The 23,754-nt window shown below is 45.7% G+C and overlaps 1 protein-coding gene across 2 annotated transcripts in view; it reads left to right on the top strand.

Moving 5' to 3' along the window:
• Positions 1-23,754, top strand: part of Itpr2 (inositol 1,4,5-trisphosphate receptor type 2) — a 457,151-nt gene that overhangs the window by 97,649 nt on the left and 335,748 nt on the right. For both annotated transcript variants that reach the window (XM_045139538.1, XM_045139536.1), the window contains exons 6-11: positions 803-901; positions 1,979-2,062; positions 2,339-2,485; positions 3,680-3,775; positions 12,694-12,738; positions 22,512-22,663. In XM_045139538.1, coding sequence (XP_044995473.1) covers positions 803-901; positions 1,979-2,062; positions 2,339-2,485; positions 3,680-3,775; positions 12,694-12,738; positions 22,512-22,663 — 623 coding nt within the window. The remainder of the gene's footprint in view (positions 1-802; positions 902-1,978; positions 2,063-2,338; positions 2,486-3,679; positions 3,776-12,693; positions 12,739-22,511; positions 22,664-23,754) is intronic.

The raw sequence follows: 23,754 nt of genomic DNA, 5'->3' as shown, positions 1-23,754 counted from the left end.
CAGGCCCGTAAAAACACGGCTTGTGACAAGGTCATGACCCAGTCCTTATCGCCTGAATCCAGGTGATATTACAGTGATCAGTAACTTCTGAGATTATGGGAAGATTGTTCACCAGACTTGCCTTAACACAAAGGTATGTTCCTGCCCGCCCTGCCAGTGGCCCTGATATTTAGGTGGAATGGGATTTAGGTAGAATGGTAACGTCGTGGCTGCTGTACTGACCATGTGGGTCTATTGCGCTTCTGCCATGAGGCCTTGTGGGTGGGAAAATGGCCTAATCATGGCTCCAGCCAGTCATGGTCTTTCAGGCTGAACCAGCTGACATGGAGCCCAGCAAAGCAAAGGAGTTGTGCCAACTTCCAGAAGCCAGGCTGTTAAGGTGCTTGGGGACACGATTACATAATCATTTCCTAGGAGATATTTTACCTCAGTGAGAAAAAGCATCGAGCTGCGATTTCTGTAGTGGGTAAAAGGACCAGATGTCAGGTCTGTGGGCAGGATTCCTAGGAGGTTATTATTATTTTTAACTTGTATTTATTTGTTTATCTGTGAGAGAGAAAGAAGCAGAGAGGGAGAGGGAGAGAGGGACCCTGGGCGCGCCAGGGCCTTTAGCCACCGCAAACGAACTCCAGACATACGCGCCACCTTGTGCATCTGGCTTACGTGGGTCCTGGGGAATTGAACCTGGGTCCTTTGGCTTCGCAGGCAAGCACCTTAACCACTAAGCCATATCTCCAGCCCCTAGGAGGATATGTTTCACTTCACATGCCTGATCTCACTGCAGCTCCTTTCTGATCCCCAGATCGTCGTGGGAGATAAAGTTGTTCTGATGCCCGTGAACGCGGGGCAGCCCCTGCATGCCAGCAACATCGAGCTCCTGGACAATCCAGGCTGCAAGGAGGTGGGTGCCAGGGGAAAAGACCCAGAGGTGTGGATTTCTCAGGAGGAGGGAGGGAGACAGGCAGGTAGGGAGAGAGGGAGAAAGATAGAGTGAGGGAGGACAGCTACCACGTAACGTGTTGGTTTTCACGAGTATTTCAGTAATGCTAATTAAGGTGTATTTTTTTAAATTAAAAAAGAAGTTTAGCTGGGTGTGGTGGCACACGCTTTTAATCCCAGCACTTGGGAGGCAGAGGTAGGAGGATTACCATGAGTTCGAGGCCACCCTGAGACTGCATAGTGAATTCCAGGTCAGTTTGAGCTAAAGTGAGACCCTACCTCGAAAAACCAAAAAAAAAAAAAAAAAAAAAAAAAGTTTTTCTTTGAAAGTCATTTTGACAAACAAATGTATGTCCTTATGTGGGTGAAGACGCATGCCCCTGGAGCACCCATGTGGAGGCCAGAGCGGGATGTTGGGTGTTACCCTTTATTTCCCTGACACAGAATCTCCTGAACCTGGCGCTGACCAGTGATCCTCTCTGGACTCTGCTTCCCGTCAGTGTTGGGGTTACAGGCATGTGAGGCCACCCCAGCTCTTTACATGGGTGCTGAGGATTAAACTCAGGTTCCTGTGCTTACACGGCAAGTGTTCTTACCTACTGAGCTGTCTCCCCAGCCCAGAATTGTACTCCTTACTCATCAGTACCGTCTTCATTTTCCCCAGGTACCTGCAGATGCTAGCTGCTTCTGGATGGTCTTTTGCAGATATTTTGATTGAGGTCCTTAATTCATTGTTCAATGTGGTCCATTCTCTTCCTTTCCTAGCTGAAGTGTATTCTTGGTACAGGATGGAATCTCTATAGTCTTTTAAAAAAGATTTTATTTATTTATTACAGAGACTGAGAGAGTCAGAATGGGTGCACCAGGGTTTCTAGCCACTGCAAACAAACCAGACGCATGCACCACTATTTGGCTTTACATGGGACCTGGAGAATTGAACCTGGGTCTTTAGGCTTCATGGGCATGCGCCTTAACCGCTAAGCTATTTCTCCAGCCCTGGCATCGCTAGTCTTATGTCTTAACCTTTCTTCACTAACAGGTAAATGCTGTTAACTGCAACACTAGCTGGAAAATAACCTTGTTCATGAAGTTTAGCTCCTACCGAGACGATGTGTTGAAAGCAGTAAGTATTCCTCATGGAGCATTTGTTGGGAGAAATGGAGTCAGTCTGGCTTAAATTCTAGATGTGAAACCTGGCGTGTGTAATCTGCAACGTGATCACAAACTCACACTCGCTGTGAGTGTTGAGCTGAGTATTTGGAAACGTGTTCAGTCATGCAGAGCGTGGCGGCTAGCGGAAATGAGCAGAATATCAAACCCCAGAAAGAGATGATTGCTTCTCATGCCTGCTTGTCTGGCGGTTGTTGGAAGTACAATGAGCCTTAACTTGTTTCTCTAGGGTGACGTCATTAGACTGTTTCACGCGGAACAAGAGAAGTTTCTGACTTGTGACGAATATGGGAAAAAACAGCACGTTTTCCTCCGGACGACCTTGCGCCAGTCAGCAACCTCTGCTACTAGTTCCAAGGCACTCTGGGAAATAGAGGTGTGCCCATGTTTTTTGCTCTTACTATATATTTATTAATTATTATTAGTTTTGGGTTTTCAAGATTGGGTTTCGCTCTAGCCCAGGCTGACCTGGAATTCACTATGTAGTCTCAGGGTGGCCTCGAACTCACAGCGATCCTTCTACCTCTGTCTCCCGAGTGCTAGGATTCAAGGCGTGTGCCACCACGCCCGGCTCTTTATAAAAGTTTAGATTTAAAAAGGACAGGCTTCTAAGACTGTGTGTTGCGCTGATGCAGCTTGTTGCTAACACACCTATAACACTGGGTTGTCTTTGTGAACGACAGACTAGTCTGAAAGGATGTCTCTTCCTTCTCCTATTTTCTCCAACATGTGCACACTCGTTCATAAGGACATATGTGATTCTACTTTTAAAAAACCCATTTTGTGAATGACTAGATGAGAATATTATTTATCCACCGCGGAATATTAGTTGGTCACAAACAAGGGTGAAATCAGGTGTCTGCAGGAAAATGGATGGAGCTGGAAGTGACCCTGAGTAAGACTCGGAAAGACAAACATCACACATGTTCTCTTATGTGCAGAAAGAAGGTTTTTAAAAAATGATGTAGAGGGGCTGGAGGGATGGCTCAGCGGTTAAGGCATTTGCCTGCAAAGCCAAAGGACCCAGGTTCGATTCCCCAGGACCCACATTAGCCAGATGCACAAGGTGATGCACGTATCCAGAGTTAATTGGCAGTGGCTGAGGGCCCTGGCGCGCCCATTCTCTCTCTCTCTCACATAAACAAGTAAATTAAATTAAATATTAAAAAAATGACGCAGGAAAGGGCGAGGCTGGAGAACGGTGGAGGCTTGAATTGGGCCAAGGCCCATCACGTGTATACACAGACAGGCCACAACAAAACACATTAGTTTGCACTATGAAGATGATTTTCAAAAGCAGAGAAAAATTGAGTGACTGGAAAAAAAAAAAAAAAAAAAGATCCGTATGGATTTGTCCCTGCTAATCAGCCTGGAAGCCACGTGTCTCTGGGATGCTGCTGGAAGGGCCACTGTGGGTGAGGAGCAGCGCTCATTTCTCGGGGAGATCCCTTGTCTCTCGGAAACGACAGATTCCTAGGCATCAACTCACCGGGCAGAGGCGGGCGGGTCGCCGCAGGTTCGAGGCCCTCCCGCGCTGCCATCCCATCACTGTTGCCATGGTTCCCCGCAGGTGGTGCATCACGACCCTTGCCGCGGTGGCGCCGGCCAGTGGAACAGCTTGTTCCGGTTCAAGCACCTGGCGACTGGGAACTACCTAGCAGCAGAGGTAAGAGGCGGGGTGCTGGGTGCGGGTCTCCGAAACGGTGAGCCAGGCGAATGAGACGTTGCATTGGCACGGTTGCTTGTTACATATATAACACCATTGCCTGCGATGCGTTGGCGTGTGACATGTTCGTTTTCCATGTGCGTGTGTGCGTGCGTGTGTGTGTGTGTGTGTGTGTGTGTGTGTGTGTGTCTGTGTGTCGTGTATCTGTGTGCGTGTTCATGTGGGCAGCTGTGCTCTGAGGACAATCTCAGGCTCTGTTCCTCGGCTACTGGTCACTTCTTTCTAAGGCAGGGTCTCTCACTGGCTCAGAGCTCAGCAATCAGGCCCGGCTGGTGGGTGGGTGAGCCCCAGGAAGCTTCCTGTTTCTGCATTCCCAGTGCTGGGATTGCAAGGAAGTGCCACCAAACATGACATTGTATTTGTATTTATTTATTTAGGTTGGTTTTAAAAAATTATTTATTTATTTATTTGAGAGCGACAGACACAGAGAGAAAGACAGATAGAGAGAGAGAGAGAGAATGGGTGCGCCAGGGCTTCCAGCCTCTGCAAACGAACTCCAGACGCGTGTGCCCCCTTGTGCATCTGGCTAACATGGGTCCTGGGGAACCGAGCCTCGAACCGGGGTCCTTAGGCTTAACAGGCAAGCGCTTAACCGCTAAGCCATCTCTCCAGCCCTAGGTTGGTTTTTTTGAGGTAGAGTCTCACTCTAGCCCAGGCTGACCTGAAATTCACTTTTTCAACTCAGGGTGGCCTTAAACTTGTGGTGATCCTTCTACCATTGCCTCGTGAGTGTTGGGATTAAAGGCATGCACCATCATGCCTGGCTCACATGACATTTAAAAATATTTTTTAATTTATTTGAGAGAGAGAGAGAGAAAGAGAGGGAATGAGAATGAGAGAGAATGAGTGCATCAGGGCCTCCAGCTGCTGAAAACAAACTCCAGTTGCATGTGCCCCCTTGTGCTTCTGGCTTATGTGGGTCCTGGGGAATTGAACCTGGGTCCTTTGGCTTTACAGGAAAGCACCTCAACCACTAAGCCATCTCTCCAGTCCCATTAAAAACATTTTTATTTATTTATTTGTGAGGAGAGAGAGAAAGAAAGAGAATAGGCTACAACAGGACCTCTTGCCACTGCAAAGGAACTCCAGATGCATGCATCTTTGTGCATCTGGCTTTACATGGGTACTGAGCAATCGAACCAGGACAACTTTGCAAGCAAGTGCCTTTAACTGCTGAAACATCACCCCAGCAACCACAGGACATTTTTATATGGGTTATCTGGGCACTCGGGAGGCAGAGGTAGGAGGATCACTGAGTTTGAGGCCAGCCTGGGACTATAGAGCGAATTCCAAGTCAGCTTGGTTTAGATTGAGACCCTATCTCAAAAAAAGCCCCTAAAAAATGGTAAAAAACACATAAAAGGCTATTTTTTTTTTTCTCTGAAAAGCGTGTTGATTGATAATCAGATGTAAAAGGTGTTTAGAAATAACATCAAAAAGTCTTAAAAATGATTTAAGGGCTGGAGAGTTGGCTCAGCAGTTAAGGTGTTTGCCTGCTAAGCCAAAGGGCCCAGGTTCGATTCCCCAGGACCCACATAAGCCAGATGCATAAGTGGCAAATGCATATGGAGTTCGTTTGCAGTAGCTACAGGCCCTGGTGTGCCCATTCTCTCTCTGTCTCTCTACTTGCAAACAAAAATTAAAATTATTTTTAAAAAAATGATTTAACGTTTGTGTTGCAGGCAGAAAATACCTGACCAAGAGCAGCTTGTGGAAAAAAAAAAAAAGGTTTATTTTGGCCTAAAGACTCAAGGGAAAGCTCCATGATGGCAGGGGAAAATGACGGCATGAGCAGAGGGAGGACATCACCTCCTGGCCAACATCAGGTGGTCAATAGCAATAGGAGAGTGTGCCAAACACTGGTATGAGGAAGCTGGCTCTTAACACCCATTAGCCCGCCCCTGAACAACACACCTCCTCCAGGAAGCCTCCAGTTTCCAAACTGCCGTCAGCTGGGGATCAAGCATTTCGAACACATGAGTTTATGGGTACACTGGATTCAAACCACCACAGTCACCTTCCCTGGGCACACATGGAGAGAGGTGTTCCAGGACAAAGGGAGCAGGCACACATATTTTGAGGTGTTTATGTAACACAGCTGTGGACCCCTTGTCATTTTTTTTTTTTTTCTCAGATCTTTTATCCTATTATGGTGGTTTTCCACCTGACTTCAAACGATGCCTGGGGGCTGTCAGATAATCTTCTCATAGTGAATTGGAACACGTGGGGGTCTCAGAAAAACAGTTCCGTAGTCGTGGAATTATAAGCCACACACAGTAGTAGCTAACCTGCGGCTTTTTATGGCTTCCCACCTTGGATATTACAAAGCCATCACTTTTGACAATTCTTTCCGAAACAAGACAGATAAATATGCAAAATACGCTTATATTTTAAAGATTTCATATTTCTCTTTGGCTTTGTATGTATATGGCAGGATCTTACGTAGCCCAGGCTGGGTTTGAACTCTATCTCCCGAGTGCTGGGATTACTGGTGTGTACCACCAAGCCCACCTTTCAGATATTTATAGACAGGCTTTTTGTTGTTGTTATTTGTATGTAGATAGGCAAAGCTTCCACTAGATGGCAGCAAATACTCACTTCCTAACGACTCAATCCTCAGGTTTAACAAATAAAAAACTTATTAAAAAAAAAAAAAACCCAAACAAAACAACAACAAAACCTACTAAAGAGCCTGTAATAAAGTCAGGTGTGGTGGCCCACGCCCGTGATCCCCAGATGTGGAAGGTGGAGGCAGGAGGATCAGGGGTTCAAGGTCAGTTTCAGCAGTTACATAGTGAGTTCTGAGCTTCATGAGACTATCTGGAACAAAAAATTGTGGGGAGTGGTCTTGGGAGATGGCTCAGTGGATCACTTTTTTGCTTGCTAGGTGGGTGTCAGTACCCGAGTTCAGATCTCCAGCTGGGCAAGTGTGGTGGCCCTCCTGGGATCCCAGCACTTGGAGAGGCCTAGATAGAGGTTTCCTGGGGCAAGATGTCTAGCCAGGATCAGTCGAATCAGTGAGCTGTGGGTTCAAGTTAAAGACATTGCCTTAGTACATAAAGTGGACATCAGTCAAAATTTTAACCTCTGGGGCTGGAAAGACAGCTTAGCAGTTAAGGCGCTTGCTTGCAAAGCCTAAGAACACATGTTTGAATCTCCAGGTCCTGCGTAGCCAGACTCAAAGGGACGCAAACATGCCATGTTGCACATGCCCACAAGGGGGCGCATGCGTCTGGGGTTTGTTCACGGTGGCTGGCTGATAGGCCCTGGCACGCCCATTCTCTCTCTCTCTACCTTTTCTCTCCCTTTCTTTCTCTCTTGTAAAAACAAAAGACAAAGGAAAAGAAATTGTCAAAAGAATTTTAACCTCTGGCTTTCACATGCACGCGGGAGCACATACCTCCACATGCGTGTCAACACATATACACAGGTACACACAAATTTTGTTTTGCAGATAGGGCTCTGGGTTATAGCTTGAAATATTTCTGTGATTCATTTCTTATTAGATGTGTCAGCCATGTTTTACATAAAGGGTCTGCTTTGTATGTCTAAGTCCACAGGGGTACACTAAATGGGGGACATGCAAGACCCGGACCACACACGCTGTGTCAAAGTCTGAATTACACTTGGCACTCATAAACACCTCATTAAGGTTATCTTTTCCTTCCTGTCTTTGCCAGAGTTAGAAATCAGAAGGATACCTTGGAAGGAATGTTAGCTATTCAAAGTAACACACATCTACAGTGATCTTTGAAAAAAAAGTTTCATTTTATTTGTTTGTACACATGTGTGTGTGTATGTGTGTGCAACAGTGTTATCTGGCTTTATGTGGGTGGCTGCATAATTGAACTCCAGCCAGCAGGTTCTGCAAGCCCGTACCTTTCACTACTGAGCTAGTGCCTCAGCCACTACAATTGTCTTAAAATACATGCATGATGGGCTGGAGAGATGGCTTAGTGGTTAAGCGCTTGCCTGTGAAGCCTAAGGACCCCGGTTCGAGGGTTGGTTCCCCAGGTCCCACGTTAGCCAGATGCACAAGGGGGCGCACGCGTCTGGAGTTCGTTTGCAGAGGCTGGAAGCCCTGGCGCGCCCATTATCTCTCTCTCCCTCTATCTGTCTTTCTCTCTGTGTCTGTCGCTCTCAAATAAATAAATAAAAAAAATACACGCATGGTGATTTTAGGACTTAAGTGATATATATAGACACATACATACACACATATATACATATACATATATATATATATATATATATTTTTTTTTTTTTTTTTCTTTTTTCTTTTTGGTTTTTTGAGGTAGGGTCTCTCTGTAGCCCAGGCTGACATGGAATTCACCACTGTGTTTCTCAGGGTGGCCTTGAACTCATGGCGATCCTCCTACCTCTGCCTCCCAAATGCTGGAATTAAAGGCATGCTCCACCACACTCGGCTTTAAGTGTTATATTTCGTAACAGTGATTAAAATATATTTCATTGTGAAAAAATTAAAAAGCACCATCTGGGGCTGGAGAGATGGCTTAGCAGTTAAGTCACTTGCCTGTGAAGCCTGAGGAGCCAGTTAGATTTCCTAGTATCCATGTAAGCCAGATACACAAGGTAGCATATGCATCTGCAGTTTGTTTGCAGTGGCTGGAGGCTCTGGCATGCCCGTTCTCTGTCTCTCTTTCAAACCAATAAATAAATAAATAATTTTAAAATATTATTTATTTATTTGAGACACACACAGACAGAGACAGAGAGAATGAGTATGCCAGGGCCTCTAGTCACTGCAAATAAACTCCAGACATATGTGCCACCACCTTGTGCATCTGGCTTACATGGGTCCTGGGGAATTGAACCTGGGTCCTTTGGCTTTGGAGGCAAGCATCTTAACTGCTAAGCCATCCCTCCAGCCCTAAATAAAATATGTTTAGGGGCTGGAGAGATGGCTTAGTGGTTAAGTGTTTGCCTGTGAAGCCTAAGGACTCAGGTTCAAGGCTTGATTCCTCAGAACCCATGTTAGCCAGATGCACAAGGGGGCGCACGCGTCTGGAGTTTGTTTGCACTGTCTGGGAGCTCTGACGCGCCCATTCTCTCTCTCTCTCTCTCTCCCTCCCCGTCTTTATCTCTGTCTGTTGCTCTCAAATAAATAAACAAAAAAATTTAAAAAATATGTTTAAAAGCATCATCTGACTTCATACATACACACACTTACGTATATATATAAATATATATATTTCTATATGTATATATAAATTAAAGTGTGGCCTCACAAAGTTGAGAGTGGACAGTGGCTCCCAGAGGTTGGCAGAGTTGGGGGAGGCGGGGAGAAGGTGACTAATGGGTCCTCAGTTACGGTTAGGTAGGAAGAAGAAATGGTGTGACATTCTATAGCATTGTGCCTGTAGACAGCGACACCATGTAGATTCCAAAAGGCCGGGAGAAAGGACCGTGAAAGTTTTCACCAAAGAAAAACGGCAACCTGGGCAAGAGGTGCGAGAAGTTAGCCTGGTTCAGGTTACAGGCTGAGCGGCGCGTGTCGCGACCTCACGCTCCCCGTGAGCATGCATAACCTTAGTGTGTCTGTGGGGCAGGTACAAAGGAAGGAAGCTTAAGGAAGAAAATCGGAGCATTTGCGGTGGGTTTGCTTGCCTTGGCAAGGCTGCTTCGTGCTGGGTCAGGTAGAAGCTGAGACAGTTTGCATCAGTCTTTGGTACAGTTGTGACTTTTATTGTCTGCGTGTGAGTGGTGAGGCTGTCTCTCTGTCCGCTTGTGCATGGTGAGGCTGTGTCTTTGTGTACGTGTGAGAGGTGTGGCTATCTGTCAGTCTCTGTGTCAGTGGTATGGTTTTCTGTCTACATGTGAGCGGTGTGTCTCTCTGCAGCCACTTAAATGAAGTCTCCTTGAGCCTTGGTTGTGGATCGCTGCCTTCTTCCAGCTCATGCACTCCATGGACGCTGTGGACACTCACTTCGTCTGGTTCTCATTACCATATAGACGTAGTGAACGTCCCCAGGCTTACATGACAGCAGCTTCCCCTCGCACAGGCCTCACAACTTGACAGTCGTGACCCGCACGTTTTTCTCTCTCGGTTGACACGTTCACACTCCGCCGAATGGATTCGCACATGACTGATGGTGGCTGGACAGCCGCACTGGTCGGGGTTCATGCTCTCCCTGCCTTGCATCCCACGGCTCCGCTTTCCGGGGACAGGAGCGAGCCAGATGCAGACGTAACTTGAAGTGTCGCTTTGAATCTGTGCGACCCGGGCTTCTTCACTGTGCTGCCCTCCCCTGCCTCCCATGGAGGACACGTGAGCCTCCCTCCGTGGGTCCCCCTGCGAGAGCTCCGAGGCAGATGAAGTCGGGGCCGTTTCTCATTTTCGCTGCAGTTCTTGCTGGGCGGCACCGCCTCCTCAGCATGACCTCTCTTCTCTCCCCTCTTCCATGCTTTGCCCGTTTAAAATTCTGCCCACCCTTCAAGGCTTATCTCACACAATATCCTCCATGAATAATTCCTCAGTAAATTTGCCCAGCACAGACCCCTCCTTCCTCTGACCTATATCATGCATAAATTATTCAATGCTGTCTTAAGATTTCTGGTCACCTTCTATTTTGTATTACAGTGGGCTCTATTTATGTCTGATTTCCCCTCCTAGATTACAAGGTTGATGGTCAGGGACCATATTATCTTCGTCTTCTCTAAAATACCATATACCGCAATATCCGGCCCATTATAGACTATCTATTAATATTTATTGGCTGAGTGATTGAAGAGTACATTCTCTTACCTGTGCCATATTTATTTATTTATTCATATTTATTTATTTATTTTTGAGGTAAGTCCAACAGACCGACCTATCTTTATGGCGTGGGGAGGGAGAGAATTGATGATGCCCCAGGGCCACCAGACACTATAATTGAACTCTAGATACATGTGTCCCCTTGTGTGCGTGTGAGGCATTGCTTACTTATGTCACCACGCATCTGGCTTGTGTCAGTCCTGGGGCGGTGAACATGAGTCCTTAGGCTTCGCAGGCAAGCACCTCAATGGCTAAGCCAGCTCTCCAGCCCCTGTAATTTATTTATTTATTTATTTATTTATTTATTTATTTATTTATTTATTTATTTATTTGAGAGCGACAGACACAGAGAGAAAGACAGATAGAGGGAGAGAGAGAGAATAGGCGCGCCAGGGCTTCCAGCCTCTGCAAACGAACTCCAGACGCGTGCGCCCCCTTGTGCATCTGGCTAACGTGGGACCTGGGGAACCGAGCCTCGAACCAGGGTCCTTAGGTTTCACAGGCAAGCGCTTAACCACTAAGCCATCTCTCCAGTCCCTGTAATTTAGTTTTTAACCGAACAAGATATTTCCTTTAAAGTCCCAAGAGATTCAGAAACCACTGTGTGCCCACATTTCCTTCCTCCTTTAAAAATGCTTTTTATTCATCCTAGTCTGATTACTGTAATAATTGGCGATGTTACTATATTTAAGAAGGGACTAGCAACGTCCTTTGGAGCGTGTGCTCATTTGATCTTCAGCAGTTAACATTGGTGAGTTTATACAGCATCAGGTTTATTCGGTGCCTTTACCATTCTCATGATTAGTTACTTCTCTCATTGACGAAATCCTGGCAAAAGCAACCAAAGGGAGGAAGGGTCTGTTCTGGCTCACAGTTTGAGGCATGCAGTCCATCACGATGGGGAAGGAGGCAGCAGGAGCCTGAGGCAGCTGGTCACAGTCTACAGTCAGGAAGCAGAGATGAGTGCTGCTGTTCAGTCTTGCTGGCTTTTCTTCATTCAGTCTAGCCCCCCAGTGCATGGGGTGGAGCGAGCCACGTATTCAGAGTGGGCCTTCCCTCTTCCCCCGAAACCACTCAAGCCCAGGGACGTGTGGTTTCAATAGCCTTCCTTGGCTGGCTGACATTGCACACACCACACTTGTCTTTTGTTTTTTGTGCAGTTATCTTTTCCATGTGGGATAGTGTGAGCTCTCCAATCACTGTCGAACCTTTCCTGTATCTATTTTGGAAATACTTTTGATGTCTGAGTTATTGGTGAATAGCAGTTTTTGGTTTTGTTTTTTGTGGCTGGTCAGGTGGTGAACTCTCTTGAACTCCTGCCCCAGAGAAGTTGAGAAGCATCCTCACTTGTTCAGATATGTCATCCCTGACAATCCGAGGCCACAACCTTGACATTTTACTGTTGTCTCCTATAATCAGGGTTTGATGGCAGTGTTTTAAATTGTTATATTTAGTAATATTTTCTTAGCTTTTATAAGTGCGTATCATTATGCTTGGCTTAATTTTTTTTTTTTTTTTGAGGTAGGGTCTCACTCTAGCCCACGCTGACCTGGAAGTCACTCTGTAGTCTCAGGGTGGCCTCAAACTCATGGCGATCCTCCTACCTCTGCCTCTCCAGTGCTGGGATTAAAGACATGCGCCACCACGCCCAGCTTTTAATTTTTTTTTTTTTTAAGGTAAGGTCTCACTCTAGCCCAGGCTGACCTGGAATTCACTCTGTAGTCTCAGGGTGGCTTTGAAATCATAGTGATCCACTTACCTCTGCCTCTTGAGTGCTGGGATTAAAAGTGTGCACTACCACACCTGGCTAATAGGTTATTTTTTTAAAAAAAATTTATTTTATTTGCACGTGTGTGTGTGTGTGTATGTGTGTGTGTGTACCAGGGTCTTGCCTTGCAAACAAATGCTAGGTGCATGTGTCAGTCTGGTGCATGCAGGTTTATGTAGGTGCTGGGGAATCAAACCTGCGCTCTCGGGCCTTGCAAGCAGCATTTTTAACCATTGAGCCATCTCCCAGTTCCTTAATATGTTCTTATTAATTAGCTCTCCAACACTAGTTTCATGTGTCTTATTTTTTCAGCTGAATCCTGATTATCGAGATGCCCAGACCGAAGGGAAAAATGTGGTGAGTTCAATTGTTTTTTTCCCTAGAAAACCTTAGTTGCTACATATTATATTTTATACGAACAAATTGAAACCTTAGGCTTCCGTAGAGCGTCTAAGGTGACTGACATCTGGGAGATATGGTGGGTGTGGTTTAGTTTCTAGAAGTGTGCAGACAATAGAAAGGAGAAATGGAATTATAGGATAATATTAAAATAAGACAGAAGATACTCTTCTTGGAGTTAACATAGTTTAAGTTCTGTTTGGGAAAGAAACTAAAACTTTTAAGTAACAAATGACTGATTTCTTGAAGTTCTAGAGGGCTTCTGGAAAAGTACCTCACTCTTGCCTCAAATTCATCTTTTATGAAAGTATTTTTTGTTATCTACTTTGCTTACTCACTTCATTGTTTGGAAAGTTGACTTCACAGGGGAAATATGACTTTTTCCCTGTCTTTAAATTTTTTTTTTATTAAGAACATCCTTTGCAATATGACTTTTTAAAAAAGTTTTATTTATTTATTTTTTAGTGTGTGTGTGTGTGTTGAGAGAGAGACAGAGAATTGGTGCGTCAGAGCCTCTAGCCACTGCAGTCGAACTGCAGACATATGTACCACCTTGTGCACATATGTGACCTTGTATGCATGCATCACCTCGTGCATGAGCTTTACATGGGTTCTGGGGAGTCGAACCTGGGTCCTTAGTCTTCGCAGGCAAGCACCTTAATCACTAAGCCTGAGGACCCTGGTTTGATTTCCCAGTACACATGTAAGCCAGGTGCATATGGTGGCACATGCATCTGAAGTTTATTTGCAGTGACTAGAGGCCCTGGTGCACCCATTCTCTCTCTCTTAAAGAAATGAAAATAAAAATATTTTCAAAAATTTTTAAAATGAAAGAAAAGATCTTCAGAGCATTAGCTATTAATTCCTTGGTGTGTGCATAGTATGTAATGTGTGTGCATGCCTGTGTGTACATGCTGTATATGCACATACGTGTGCAAATGAGAATGCCTTGTGCACATGTGTGTTTGATGCCTTTGTGTGTCCTGAATTTTTGTTTTTGTTTTCCAAGGTAGGGTCTCACTCTAGCTCAAGCTGACCTGGCATTCACTATGTAGTCTCAGGGTGGCCCCGAACTCACAACAATCCTCTTACTTCTGCCTCCCGAGTGCTGGGATTAAAGGTGTGTGCCACCATGTGCAGCCCCGTGTGTGTCCTCTTTGCTCATCCACCTTATTTCTCTGAGACAGACTCTCTCAGTAAACCTGGAGCTCCCTGGTTTTTTTGGTTAGACCAGGGAGCTCCAGAGACCCTTCTATCTCTGCCCATCTCAGCTCTGGGCTTACAGACATACATGGCCATGCCCAGCTTCTTTCTGTGGGTGTCAGGGATCAAACTGAGGTCCTCATAAGCATATACCAAGGGCTGTTACTCACTGAGCTATCTCCCAAGTTCCTAGCTCATTCTTTAATTGGATTATTTGTTCTTTGGCTATCGAGTTGTGTCTTTAAAATAAAATCTTGGTGTCAATCCCTTGTCAGGTGTATAGTTTGCAAGTACTCTCTCCTACTCCGCAGGCTGGCACTTACTCTTTTGGTTGGCTCCTTTCTGTGTGGAAGCTGAGTGTGATGTCGCTTCTATGTCTGTGCTTTTGTTTCCTGGGCTTCTGAGGTTTGTCTGATGAATCCTTACCCAGACCATCAGGAAAATGAAAATCAAAACCACATTGGGTTTCCTTCCCCACCCCAGTCCAGTTTGAATGACTATTATCCAAAAGACAAGGAACACCAAGGCTGAAGCTGTAGACGAAGGGGACCTCTTATCCATTGTTGGTGGGAATGTATAGTTATTATGAACACAGAATGGAAATGCCTCATAAAGTAAAGTATGGAATGACAATATAATCCGGCAGTCCTACTATTGGATAAGAATCCAAAGGAACTGATATCAGTTTGTGGATAAGACAACTGTATGCCCACATTTATTGAAGCAATGTTCATAATACATGGAATCAGCATAAATGTTCATGTTCAGATAGAAATGGGTAAGGTAAGTGATATACACACAAAGGGGTAGGATTTGACCAAAAAAAAGATGAAATATTGCTGCGTGTGGTGGTACACACACCTTTAATCCCAGCACTCGGGAGGCAGAGGCAGGAGGATCACCATGAGTTCGAGGCCACCCTGAGACTGCATAGTGAATTCCAGGTCAGCCTGGGCAACAGTGAGACCCTACCTCAGAAAAAGAAAAAAGAAAAATTGCCATTTGACATGGGATTTTTTAGGCACACTTTTCTCACCTGCCTAATGGCTGATGAAGTTTCAGTCCATGAGCCTCATCCTTGTGCAGCGGGAGCATGAGCTCAGACACGCTGAAACTCGGAGTAGACCGTGTTGGTCAAGGGTCTGGGGAGACAGCTCTGTGGGCAAAATGCTTGCTTTACAAAAGCGGGGACCTCAGTACCCACGTAAAAATACTGGGTATGATGGCACATGCCTGCAATTCAGGTGCTGGGGAGGTAGAGACAGACTGATCTTTGGGGCTCTCTGGTCACCCATTCTAGCCTATTTGGCGAGGTCCAGGCCAGTGACCCTGTCTCAAAAACAGTGGGTAACATTTGAGAAATGACACCTGAAGCTGCCCTCTGGCCTCTACAAGCAAGTGAACATCACACACACACACACACAGTAGTGGGTTAACACATTGCACCTGGGTCTGGCAGTGTAGGGGCGTCATCCTGGCTATTCAAAAGGCTGAGGAAGGAGGCTGTCAAATTTAGGACCAGAAACTTAGAACCTGTCTCAGAAAACAATTAAAAAGGACTGGGGCCATAGCTCACTGGTGGGGTACTTGTGTGTGTGAAGCCCTAGGTTTGATTCCCGGGATGAGGTGGTGTGGGAAGACTGTTTCTCTTAAAGGAGTCCCCAACAGAGGTTCACACCTCCCTCCCCTCTGCTAACACTGCTGTAGGTATGGGTAGGGCCAAGAAGTGCGTGCTGACTCTGAAGGTTCGCAGAGCAGCCTGGGGAATATGAATGAGTAATAAGCAATAGAGCCACGGTGAACTCAGTTCTTTTGTTCGGCTTGATAGCTTTCTTCTTTTCTTTCAAAATGCCATTTCCTCATCTGCCTCCAAAGGTGAGAACTGTTCTTGGTTAACCAGTTGTCACTGAGCCCTGCATTGCTTTAATGGTGCAAGCCTGCATTGGTGGTGAAACTTCCTAAGGGCCACGTGTGTCAGAGCTCCCATCAAGACACAAATTGCTGCATTCATTCTCCAGAGGAGTCTATTCTTTCTAATCTTCTAAATGTGTAGCGTCCACAGGGACCTGGTAAACACTCGGGTCTGTGTCAAGCCCAGTTGGGAACCTGGTGGTTATTATTTTTTCTGGAAAGGTCGTGTCTTTTCATCTGCCTCAGTGAAGGGGAGCGCTTTTGGAACCCGCTGAAATGCCACCCATGTTGACGTTGTCACAGTCATGTGATCAGTGATCTGAGATCTGGAAGGAGAATCTTTTGCTGATGTTTTGTAACCTCTTGTCATACTGGGCCAGAAACTTTGTGTTTGTACATGAAAGGTGAATGTGTATGTTCATATGTGCGTGGGTATGCATGCATGTGCAAGTGTGCATGCCTGTGTGTGTGAAGACCAGAGGCACAATCGTGGGTGTTGTTTCTCAGGTATGCAACCCACCCTTTTTCTTTCTTTCTTTTTTCTTTTTTGAGAAAGGGTCTCTTTTTCTAAAAATTTTATTTATTTATTTATTTATTTGAGAGCGACAGACACAGAGAGAAAGACAGATAGAGGGAGAGAGAGAGAATGGGCGCGCCAGGGCTTTCAGCCTCTGCAAACAAACTCCAGACGCGTGCACCCCCTTGTGCATCTGGCTAACGTGGGACCTGGGGAACCGAGCCTCGAACCGGGGTCCTTAGGCTTCCCAGGCAAGCGCTTAACCACTAGGCCATCTCTCCAGCCCGAGAAAGGGTCTCTTATTGGCCTGGAAGTCACCACATAGGCTAGACTGGCTGGCTAGAGCACCAGGCATCCTCCTATGTTCTCTTCCCCAGTGCTAGACGTACGAGCTCATGCCACCATGCCCCAGCGCGCGCGTGTGTGTGTGTGTGTGTGTGTGTGTGTGTGTGTGTGTGTGACGGAGTGTGTGATGTGTGGTGCTGCCATCTGTAAGTGAGCCCCAGAGGTTCCCAGAATGAGGGTACAGATGTGTGGTCGCCCTCAGCTTTTCTTTCTTGCATGTGCCTAGTACGTGTGGTATGTCTGTGTGGTCGGTGCATGTGTACCCCATGCACTTGCCTGGAGCACTCTGGGGGCTCGCCTGTGGTGCTGGACGACAAAGTCATGATGTCTCCCTCTACCACTCACCTGCCGGCTTTTTCCTTGAGACAGACTCTCTTACTGATTCTGGAACTTTCCGTTTGTGAGCCCCAGTGGTTCTCTGGTCTCTGCTTGCCACAGGACTGGGGTTGCAGACTTGTGTGGCCACACCTAGCTGTTGACATGGGTTCTGGAGACCAGAACTGGAGCAGTCTCCGGACCCCTCGGACCCTCATACATGTGCAGGAAATGCGCTTAACCACTGGGCTACCTCTTCAGCCCCATGCCCAGAAGTTTCATATGGGTTCTGCGGATCAAACTGTGTTCTCATGCTTGCAAGGCAAGTAGCTTATCAACTCAGCTATCTGGCCAATCCCTGGGTTGGGTAATTCTGTGTGGTGGGACTTGTCTCATGCTCCATTTCCGCCACAGCTTCCAGTTGTGCGACCACTAAAAATCTATCCAGAAATTGTGAACTGCCTCCTACGGGGCAAAAATCTTCCTGTGTTGCAAATTATGGTCTTTGTGCATCTGTGTGTATACAGACAGAAATGCCTCAGAGATCAGGAAACTGCTGGCAGGGTCTACTTTGTAGAATTTGGAAATGGTGAGAACCAGGTTCTGCAAGACCTCTCAGAGTTCCGTGAGCTAAGGAAGAGAAAGGAGAAAAGATCCTACGTTGAAGGAGTCTGGGAGCAAAGGGTTAAGGAAGCTGGCAGGGAAGGAGAGACCCTGCAGCGTTAAGAGGCTCCCGGGATCTTTGGTTCCCCGAAGGTCTCCTGGGAGCAGGGGAGGGTGTGCTGTGAACATCAACCTCCGCATCTTCAGCTCACAGAGCGTAAGATATGGCTCCTTACAACGTGATGCATCTGCTGAAAATTCACCTGGAGTCAACGTGGAGGGTGCGCTGTGGCCTCACTGCTGGGTGCCTCTGCAGGCCCCAGGGTAGCAGCGAGGAGAATGTTGCAGTCAGGTCCACACTGCTGGTAGAAATCACCCAGCCAAGAGCAACTTGTGGGCAAACAGAGGTTTATTTTGGCTTATGGGCTAGAGGGGGAATCTCCACGATGGCCGGGAAAACACGACATGAGCAGAGGGTGGACATCACCCCCTGGCCAACGTCAGGTGGACCAAAGCAATAGGAGAGTGTGCCAAACACTGGCATGGGGAAACTGGCTATAACACCCATAAGCCCGCCCCCAACAATACACTGCCTCCAGGAGGCGTTAGTTCCCAAATCTCCATCAGCTGGGAACCTAGCATTCAGAATAACTAAGTTTGTGGGGGACACCTGAATCGAACCACCACAGGGAGCTGTCAGTTTGCCTGCACGTTTCAGAAGAGTGAGTGTCTCCTTGGAGGTTGGGGACCTTTCCTTCCCAGAGTGCTAAAGAGCCCAGTAGGCAGGATCACATCGAGTCCCTTCATTGCCCTAAATTGAGTGTGTATTAGAGAGCTTGATTCTAAACCAGACACCTGCTTGGGTCCTGTTGAGACTTAATATATTTTTGTGATGCAGGAGGGAGACCATGGACTTCTGGAATTCTGTGCAGAGTTAGAGTTTCTGTGTCTTTTTTTTTTTTTTCTTATTTAAAAATCAATGTGAGTTTATGAGCAGAAGCGACCAGCACATTATTTTGAAGAGAATTGTCTTCATGTTGTGAAGATACAGTATTGACTTTTTTGTATGTTGAAGCTAGATTCAGGTATTAAAAATTATACACTTAGATAACTGGGGTTGTAGGGAAATGGGCCTGGCTTTGGCAGCCCCACAGACTAGGATCGTTCATCCATCCCGATATACCAACTACAGAGAGATAAAAAGTAGAGAGAAATTTATTTAATGTGGCCACATTAGGGGGACAGATAAAGGGATCCAATGACCTACCAAGTCTGTCTTCAGGGTATAGACATGAGCTATAGGTTTAAATAGAGGAAGGTTCGTGGCAAGGACAAGAGGCAGGGGAAATACATGATAACGCAATCCCAGTGAGGGTGTGGTTTAGGCCATCATTTTCTCAGGTCTGTCACCTTGTCACTTGAGGGGAGCAATCTGGTTCCTACTGGATGCTCACTTCTGTCCTAGAATGAAGCCACCCATGCATGCAGACTTGCCCTCATTCGGGGGTGGTCTGTCCTGAGAGGGGTTTGCTCTTCCTGGAACCCAGGGAGACTGCAGGTTTAGGAAAATGATGACTTATCTCTGTAGCCAGAGTCTTGAAGGGGATGAGGGTGTTCAGGGGGATGGTGGATCCTCCTTGAATGTCTGTGTGCCTGCACGCGGTGTAGGATGGTCTAAGCCACAGGAAAGGAGGCAGACACGAGGCGAAGGAGAGGAGCCAGGCTTCCAGCTTTCAGTGACCGAGTGAAGAGTGAGCTCTCAGCAGTTTATAAGCAACCTGCTTCACTTGTAACTCATTTTATTACTTATATTTTTTTTATTATTATTCATTGTTTATATGCCTCAGTGTTTACAGCCAAGCTGTTTATGAAGCAGAGTTTGTTAAGCAAATTACCAGAGTCTGAGGGATTAAAAACTGAATGCTTAAGACAACCATACTCTTAAAAAAAAAAAAATCTTAGTATGCTTTTATTTTCAGGCAAACCATTCCTGTGTTTTTCTATCCATCGGAGCTGTTTTGTAAGGGCCTGTGGGAACTATTTAGATACAGAATAGTACATTCCATGTATTTTGTGTAATTAAAAAAAAAAAAAACATGGCTCTTAAATACTGTGAGCAATTCAGAGTGGCTTGTTTTAATTAGACCTAATGAGTGAGCTGTTTGCTTCGAGAAGGTTCTTGTTGTATTGTAAGTGTCAACATCGAGAGGGGCTCCTGACTCCTCTCATTGGACCCCACCACAGACATTACCATTGAGGAGAGGGGAGGGGGGGCATCTGATGTAGGAAGGACCTATATCTAACTTGTTTACAAATCTAGAAAGTTCATTTCAGTACCATTCCAAAGCAGAAGTGAATGGAGGACCGGACCCTGGGAATGAACACAATACAGCCACCATTGCTAAGTGGGTCTACATAGCTAGGTTGGTACTGAATTTTCTTTGGAGGCATATCTACATTAGGTGGCATCAGGCACCTTCTGGGTAGTATGGCCAGAGACAGGAGTATCTTCATCAAAAGCCAAATGAGGGCTGAAGAGATGGCTCAGCCATTAAGGCACTTGCCTGTGAAGCCTAAGGGCTCATGTGTGAGTCTCCAGGTCCCACGTAAGCTGGACGCAAGCATGCAAGGTCACATATGTGCCACAAGGGAGCGCACGTGTCTCATGCTCATTGTCTCTCTCTCTCAAAATAAAAAAGCTAAATTATAATTAAGATTGCTGTGCAAGAGGCTCAGTCAGGAGATGGCATGACACTTTCCTTTCAGACATAGGTGTTCTTCTGAGCAGATGGGCAGCTCTTTCCTGACACCTACCCTGGGCATCATGAGGGACGCTGTTAGGCTCTTGTGTTATCTAGGTTGTAAACTGTGCTCTACCTTTCTCTAGGGTGTGAACTCATTTGCTCTTAATAAAGCCTTTTATTTTTTAATACATGGCTCAGCTCAGTTGATTTAATTTTTCTGAGCTCAAGTCATATCTTTTTTTTTTTGTTTGTTTGTTTTTGTTTTTTGAGGTAAGGTCTCACTCCAGTCCAGACTGACCTGGAATTCACTATGTAGCCTCAGGGTGGCCTCAAACTCTTGGCGATCCTCCTACATCTGCCTCCCAAGTGCTGGGATTAAAGGCATAAACCACCATTCCCTGCTCAGATTCAGGTCATGTCTTTTTTTTTCCCAAGGTAGGGTTTCACTCTAGCTCAGGCTGACCTGGAATTCACTATGTAGTCTCAGGTTGGCCTTGAACTCAAGGCGATCTTCCTACCTATGCCTCCCAACTGCTGGGATTAAAGGTGTGTGCCACCATGCCTGGCTTTCAGTTCATATCTTAATTGTACTTTTGTAGCATTCCACTCAAGCCAGTTATGCCCCATGGTGGTTTGAATGTGTCCTCCAAATTTCGTGTGTCTGAAATTTGATGTAGAACATTTTTTTTAAGAAGCTTATGCGCCATCCGTATTTCTTCCTTTGAGAACCCTCTATTTAGCTCCATAGCCCATTTTTTAATTGGCTTGTTTGATTTCTTATTATTTAACTTTTTGAGTTCTTTGTATATCCTAGATATTAATCCCCTATCAGATATATAGCTGGCAAAGATTTTTTTTCCCCATTCTGTAGGTTGCCTCTTTGCTTTATTCATAGTGTCCTTTGTGGTACAAAATCTTTGTAATTTCATGAGGTCCCCATGGTTAATCTGTGGTTTTATTGCCTGAGCAATTGGGGTTATATTCAGAAAGTCTTTGCCAAGACCAATATGTTGAAGGGTTTCCCCTACTTTTTCCTCTAGCAGTTTCAGAGTTTCAGGTCTGTGTTTGAAATTTGAAACGTCACATGGGAAGAGCTGTAGCGTCCATCGGTGAATGGATGGATAAATAATCCGAGATAGATAAATAGTTAGGAGATGACAGATAGGTGGATGATAAATGGTAGACTGACAGACAAATAGCCATTGTGAATAATGCTGCAGTGAATGAGTGTCTCAGAACTCTTTCTGAGCTGGGGTTACACGTGTGTATTTATGTCTGAGTTGCTATGGTCTTCACACCATAGTGCCTACCTGAGGACTTCCTGGCTTATTGGGAAGTTCTGTTCTTCATTTCTTTAGGAATTTGTCTGTTTTCATGATAAATATGCAATCCTCACTCTCATCCACGGGTCACAAGGGCTCCCTTTCTCCACACCCTCCCCAATACTTTTCTCTTCCCTTCCCTTCCCTTCCCTTCCCTTCCCTTCCCTTCCCTTCCCTTCCCTTCCCTTCCCTTCCCTTCCCTTCCCTTCCCTTCCCTTCCCTTCCCTTCCCTTCCCTTCCCTTCCCTTCCCTTCCCTTCCCTTCCCTTCCCTTCCCTTCCCTTCCCTTCCCTTCCCTTCCCTTTTTTTTCTCTTCTTTTAAGATCATACTTTGTATGGATACATCATGTCTCTTGGCTTTTTGGTAATGGCCGCTGTGATGGGCATGAGGTGATCTCTTACACACTGTGGGCTAGACATGACTTTCCTCGTGGTTAGTGAGGGTGGGTCCTTCACATATCTGCTGGCCATTTATGTGACTTTAATTATAAAAGCTACATGACTCAGTTTACCATTCTCTGTGTTAGCTTAAATGTCAGCATTACTAGTGGGGAAACAGGTTTAAGGTCACCAGGGGAGGGACCATAACTATTGTTGCCTTTCAGAGCCCGAATGATAAGACACAGACAGATCCAGTTGCTAATTACTCAGAGGTTGTGAGCCACAGTGTGAGAATAGTGTACCTTAAGCTTTTGTTTAGTACAAAAAGTTAGTTTAGGAATATTTAGTGCAAAAGCTAAAGAAAGTGCGTAACCTTGAACTGCCTCCACAGAGAGATGGAGAGCTGCCGACATCGAAGAAGAAGCGCCAGGCGGGAGAAAAGATCATGTACACCTTGGTCTCTGTCCCACATGGAAATGACATTGCATCCCTTTTTGAGCTTGATGCCACCACCCTTCAGAGAGCTGACTGCCTGGTTCCAAGGTAAAAAAGTAAATAAATAAACGAGTAAGAATGATAATGGACAGATGTTTCTTTTAATAATTTTCCCAGCACATGGGAAATAGAAACTATAATTTAATATGTTTTTCTAATATAAGAGAGCACTGGTGACATGAAAGTTTGTAGAACATTTTGAGTAGATAAACACAGTCTATTTCATTTGTGTGAATAATTAAACTGTGCAGGACCAAAGAAATTGAAAATTCTTCAAAAATTCCTTAAATCCATAAGAATCATTTATCCTTATTACTTGTTTGGCCTTTGGTTGAGAAAATGAACAAAATAATCTGATGGTGTTTTTAGCAATACTTTTACCATTTACATTTTTTTTCTTTTGGTTTTTCAAGGTAGGGTTTCACTCTAGCCCAGGGTGACCTGGAATTCATGATATAGTCTCATGCTGGCCTCGAACTCACAGCCATCCTCCTACCTCTGCCTCCCCAAGTGCTGGGATGAAAGGCGTGTGCCACCACGCCCGGCTTCATTTACGTTTGTTATGTCAGGCTCCTCACTTCACTCAATCTGTTGTGTATCAGTTAATGATTCAGCCAACAAATATTGAACATCCACTACATCCCATGCCTTGCCTTGGGTGTTGGGAGAACAGAGAACAAACTGGTTGTATACTCACAATGAAATGGAGGAGACAGACAATAAACAGACCAGTAAACACAGGACATGAGGTCAGGTCAGAAGAATGTTTGGGAAGAAAAATGACCAGAAATGAAGAGCTCTGTTAGGTTAGAAAGTGTAGAAATAGTCTCTGCCCTATGGAAGGATCGAGTCCTCTCTGTCTGGAAGGAGCACTGTATAAACAGCAGGAACCGGAAATGGAGCCATCTTGAAATGTACAAGGTGGTCTTTAAGGGCAGGATGAGGCCGGTGTTGTTGGATCTACCCGAGAGGGAGGGAGGGAATTGCAAATGAGGCAGTGTAGCTAAACTCATTTTATATTGTATAGACACATAGAGTCTTGTCTGTATTGTTAGGCTAAGTGAGATGGCTCTACTGTGGCCAGGATGGAGCGGTGCTGATTTCTGCTGGTTCCTCTCAGGGGGCTTCAGCACTGGGGT

The sequence above is a fragment of the Jaculus jaculus genome, chromosome 22 (genome assembly GCF_020740685.1).
Source record: "Jaculus jaculus isolate mJacJac1 chromosome 22, mJacJac1.mat.Y.cur, whole genome shotgun sequence".
Classification (NCBI taxonomy): domain Eukaryota; kingdom Metazoa; phylum Chordata; class Mammalia; order Rodentia; family Dipodidae; genus Jaculus; species Jaculus jaculus.
This window is presented reverse-complemented; position numbering and strand designations above follow the sequence as displayed.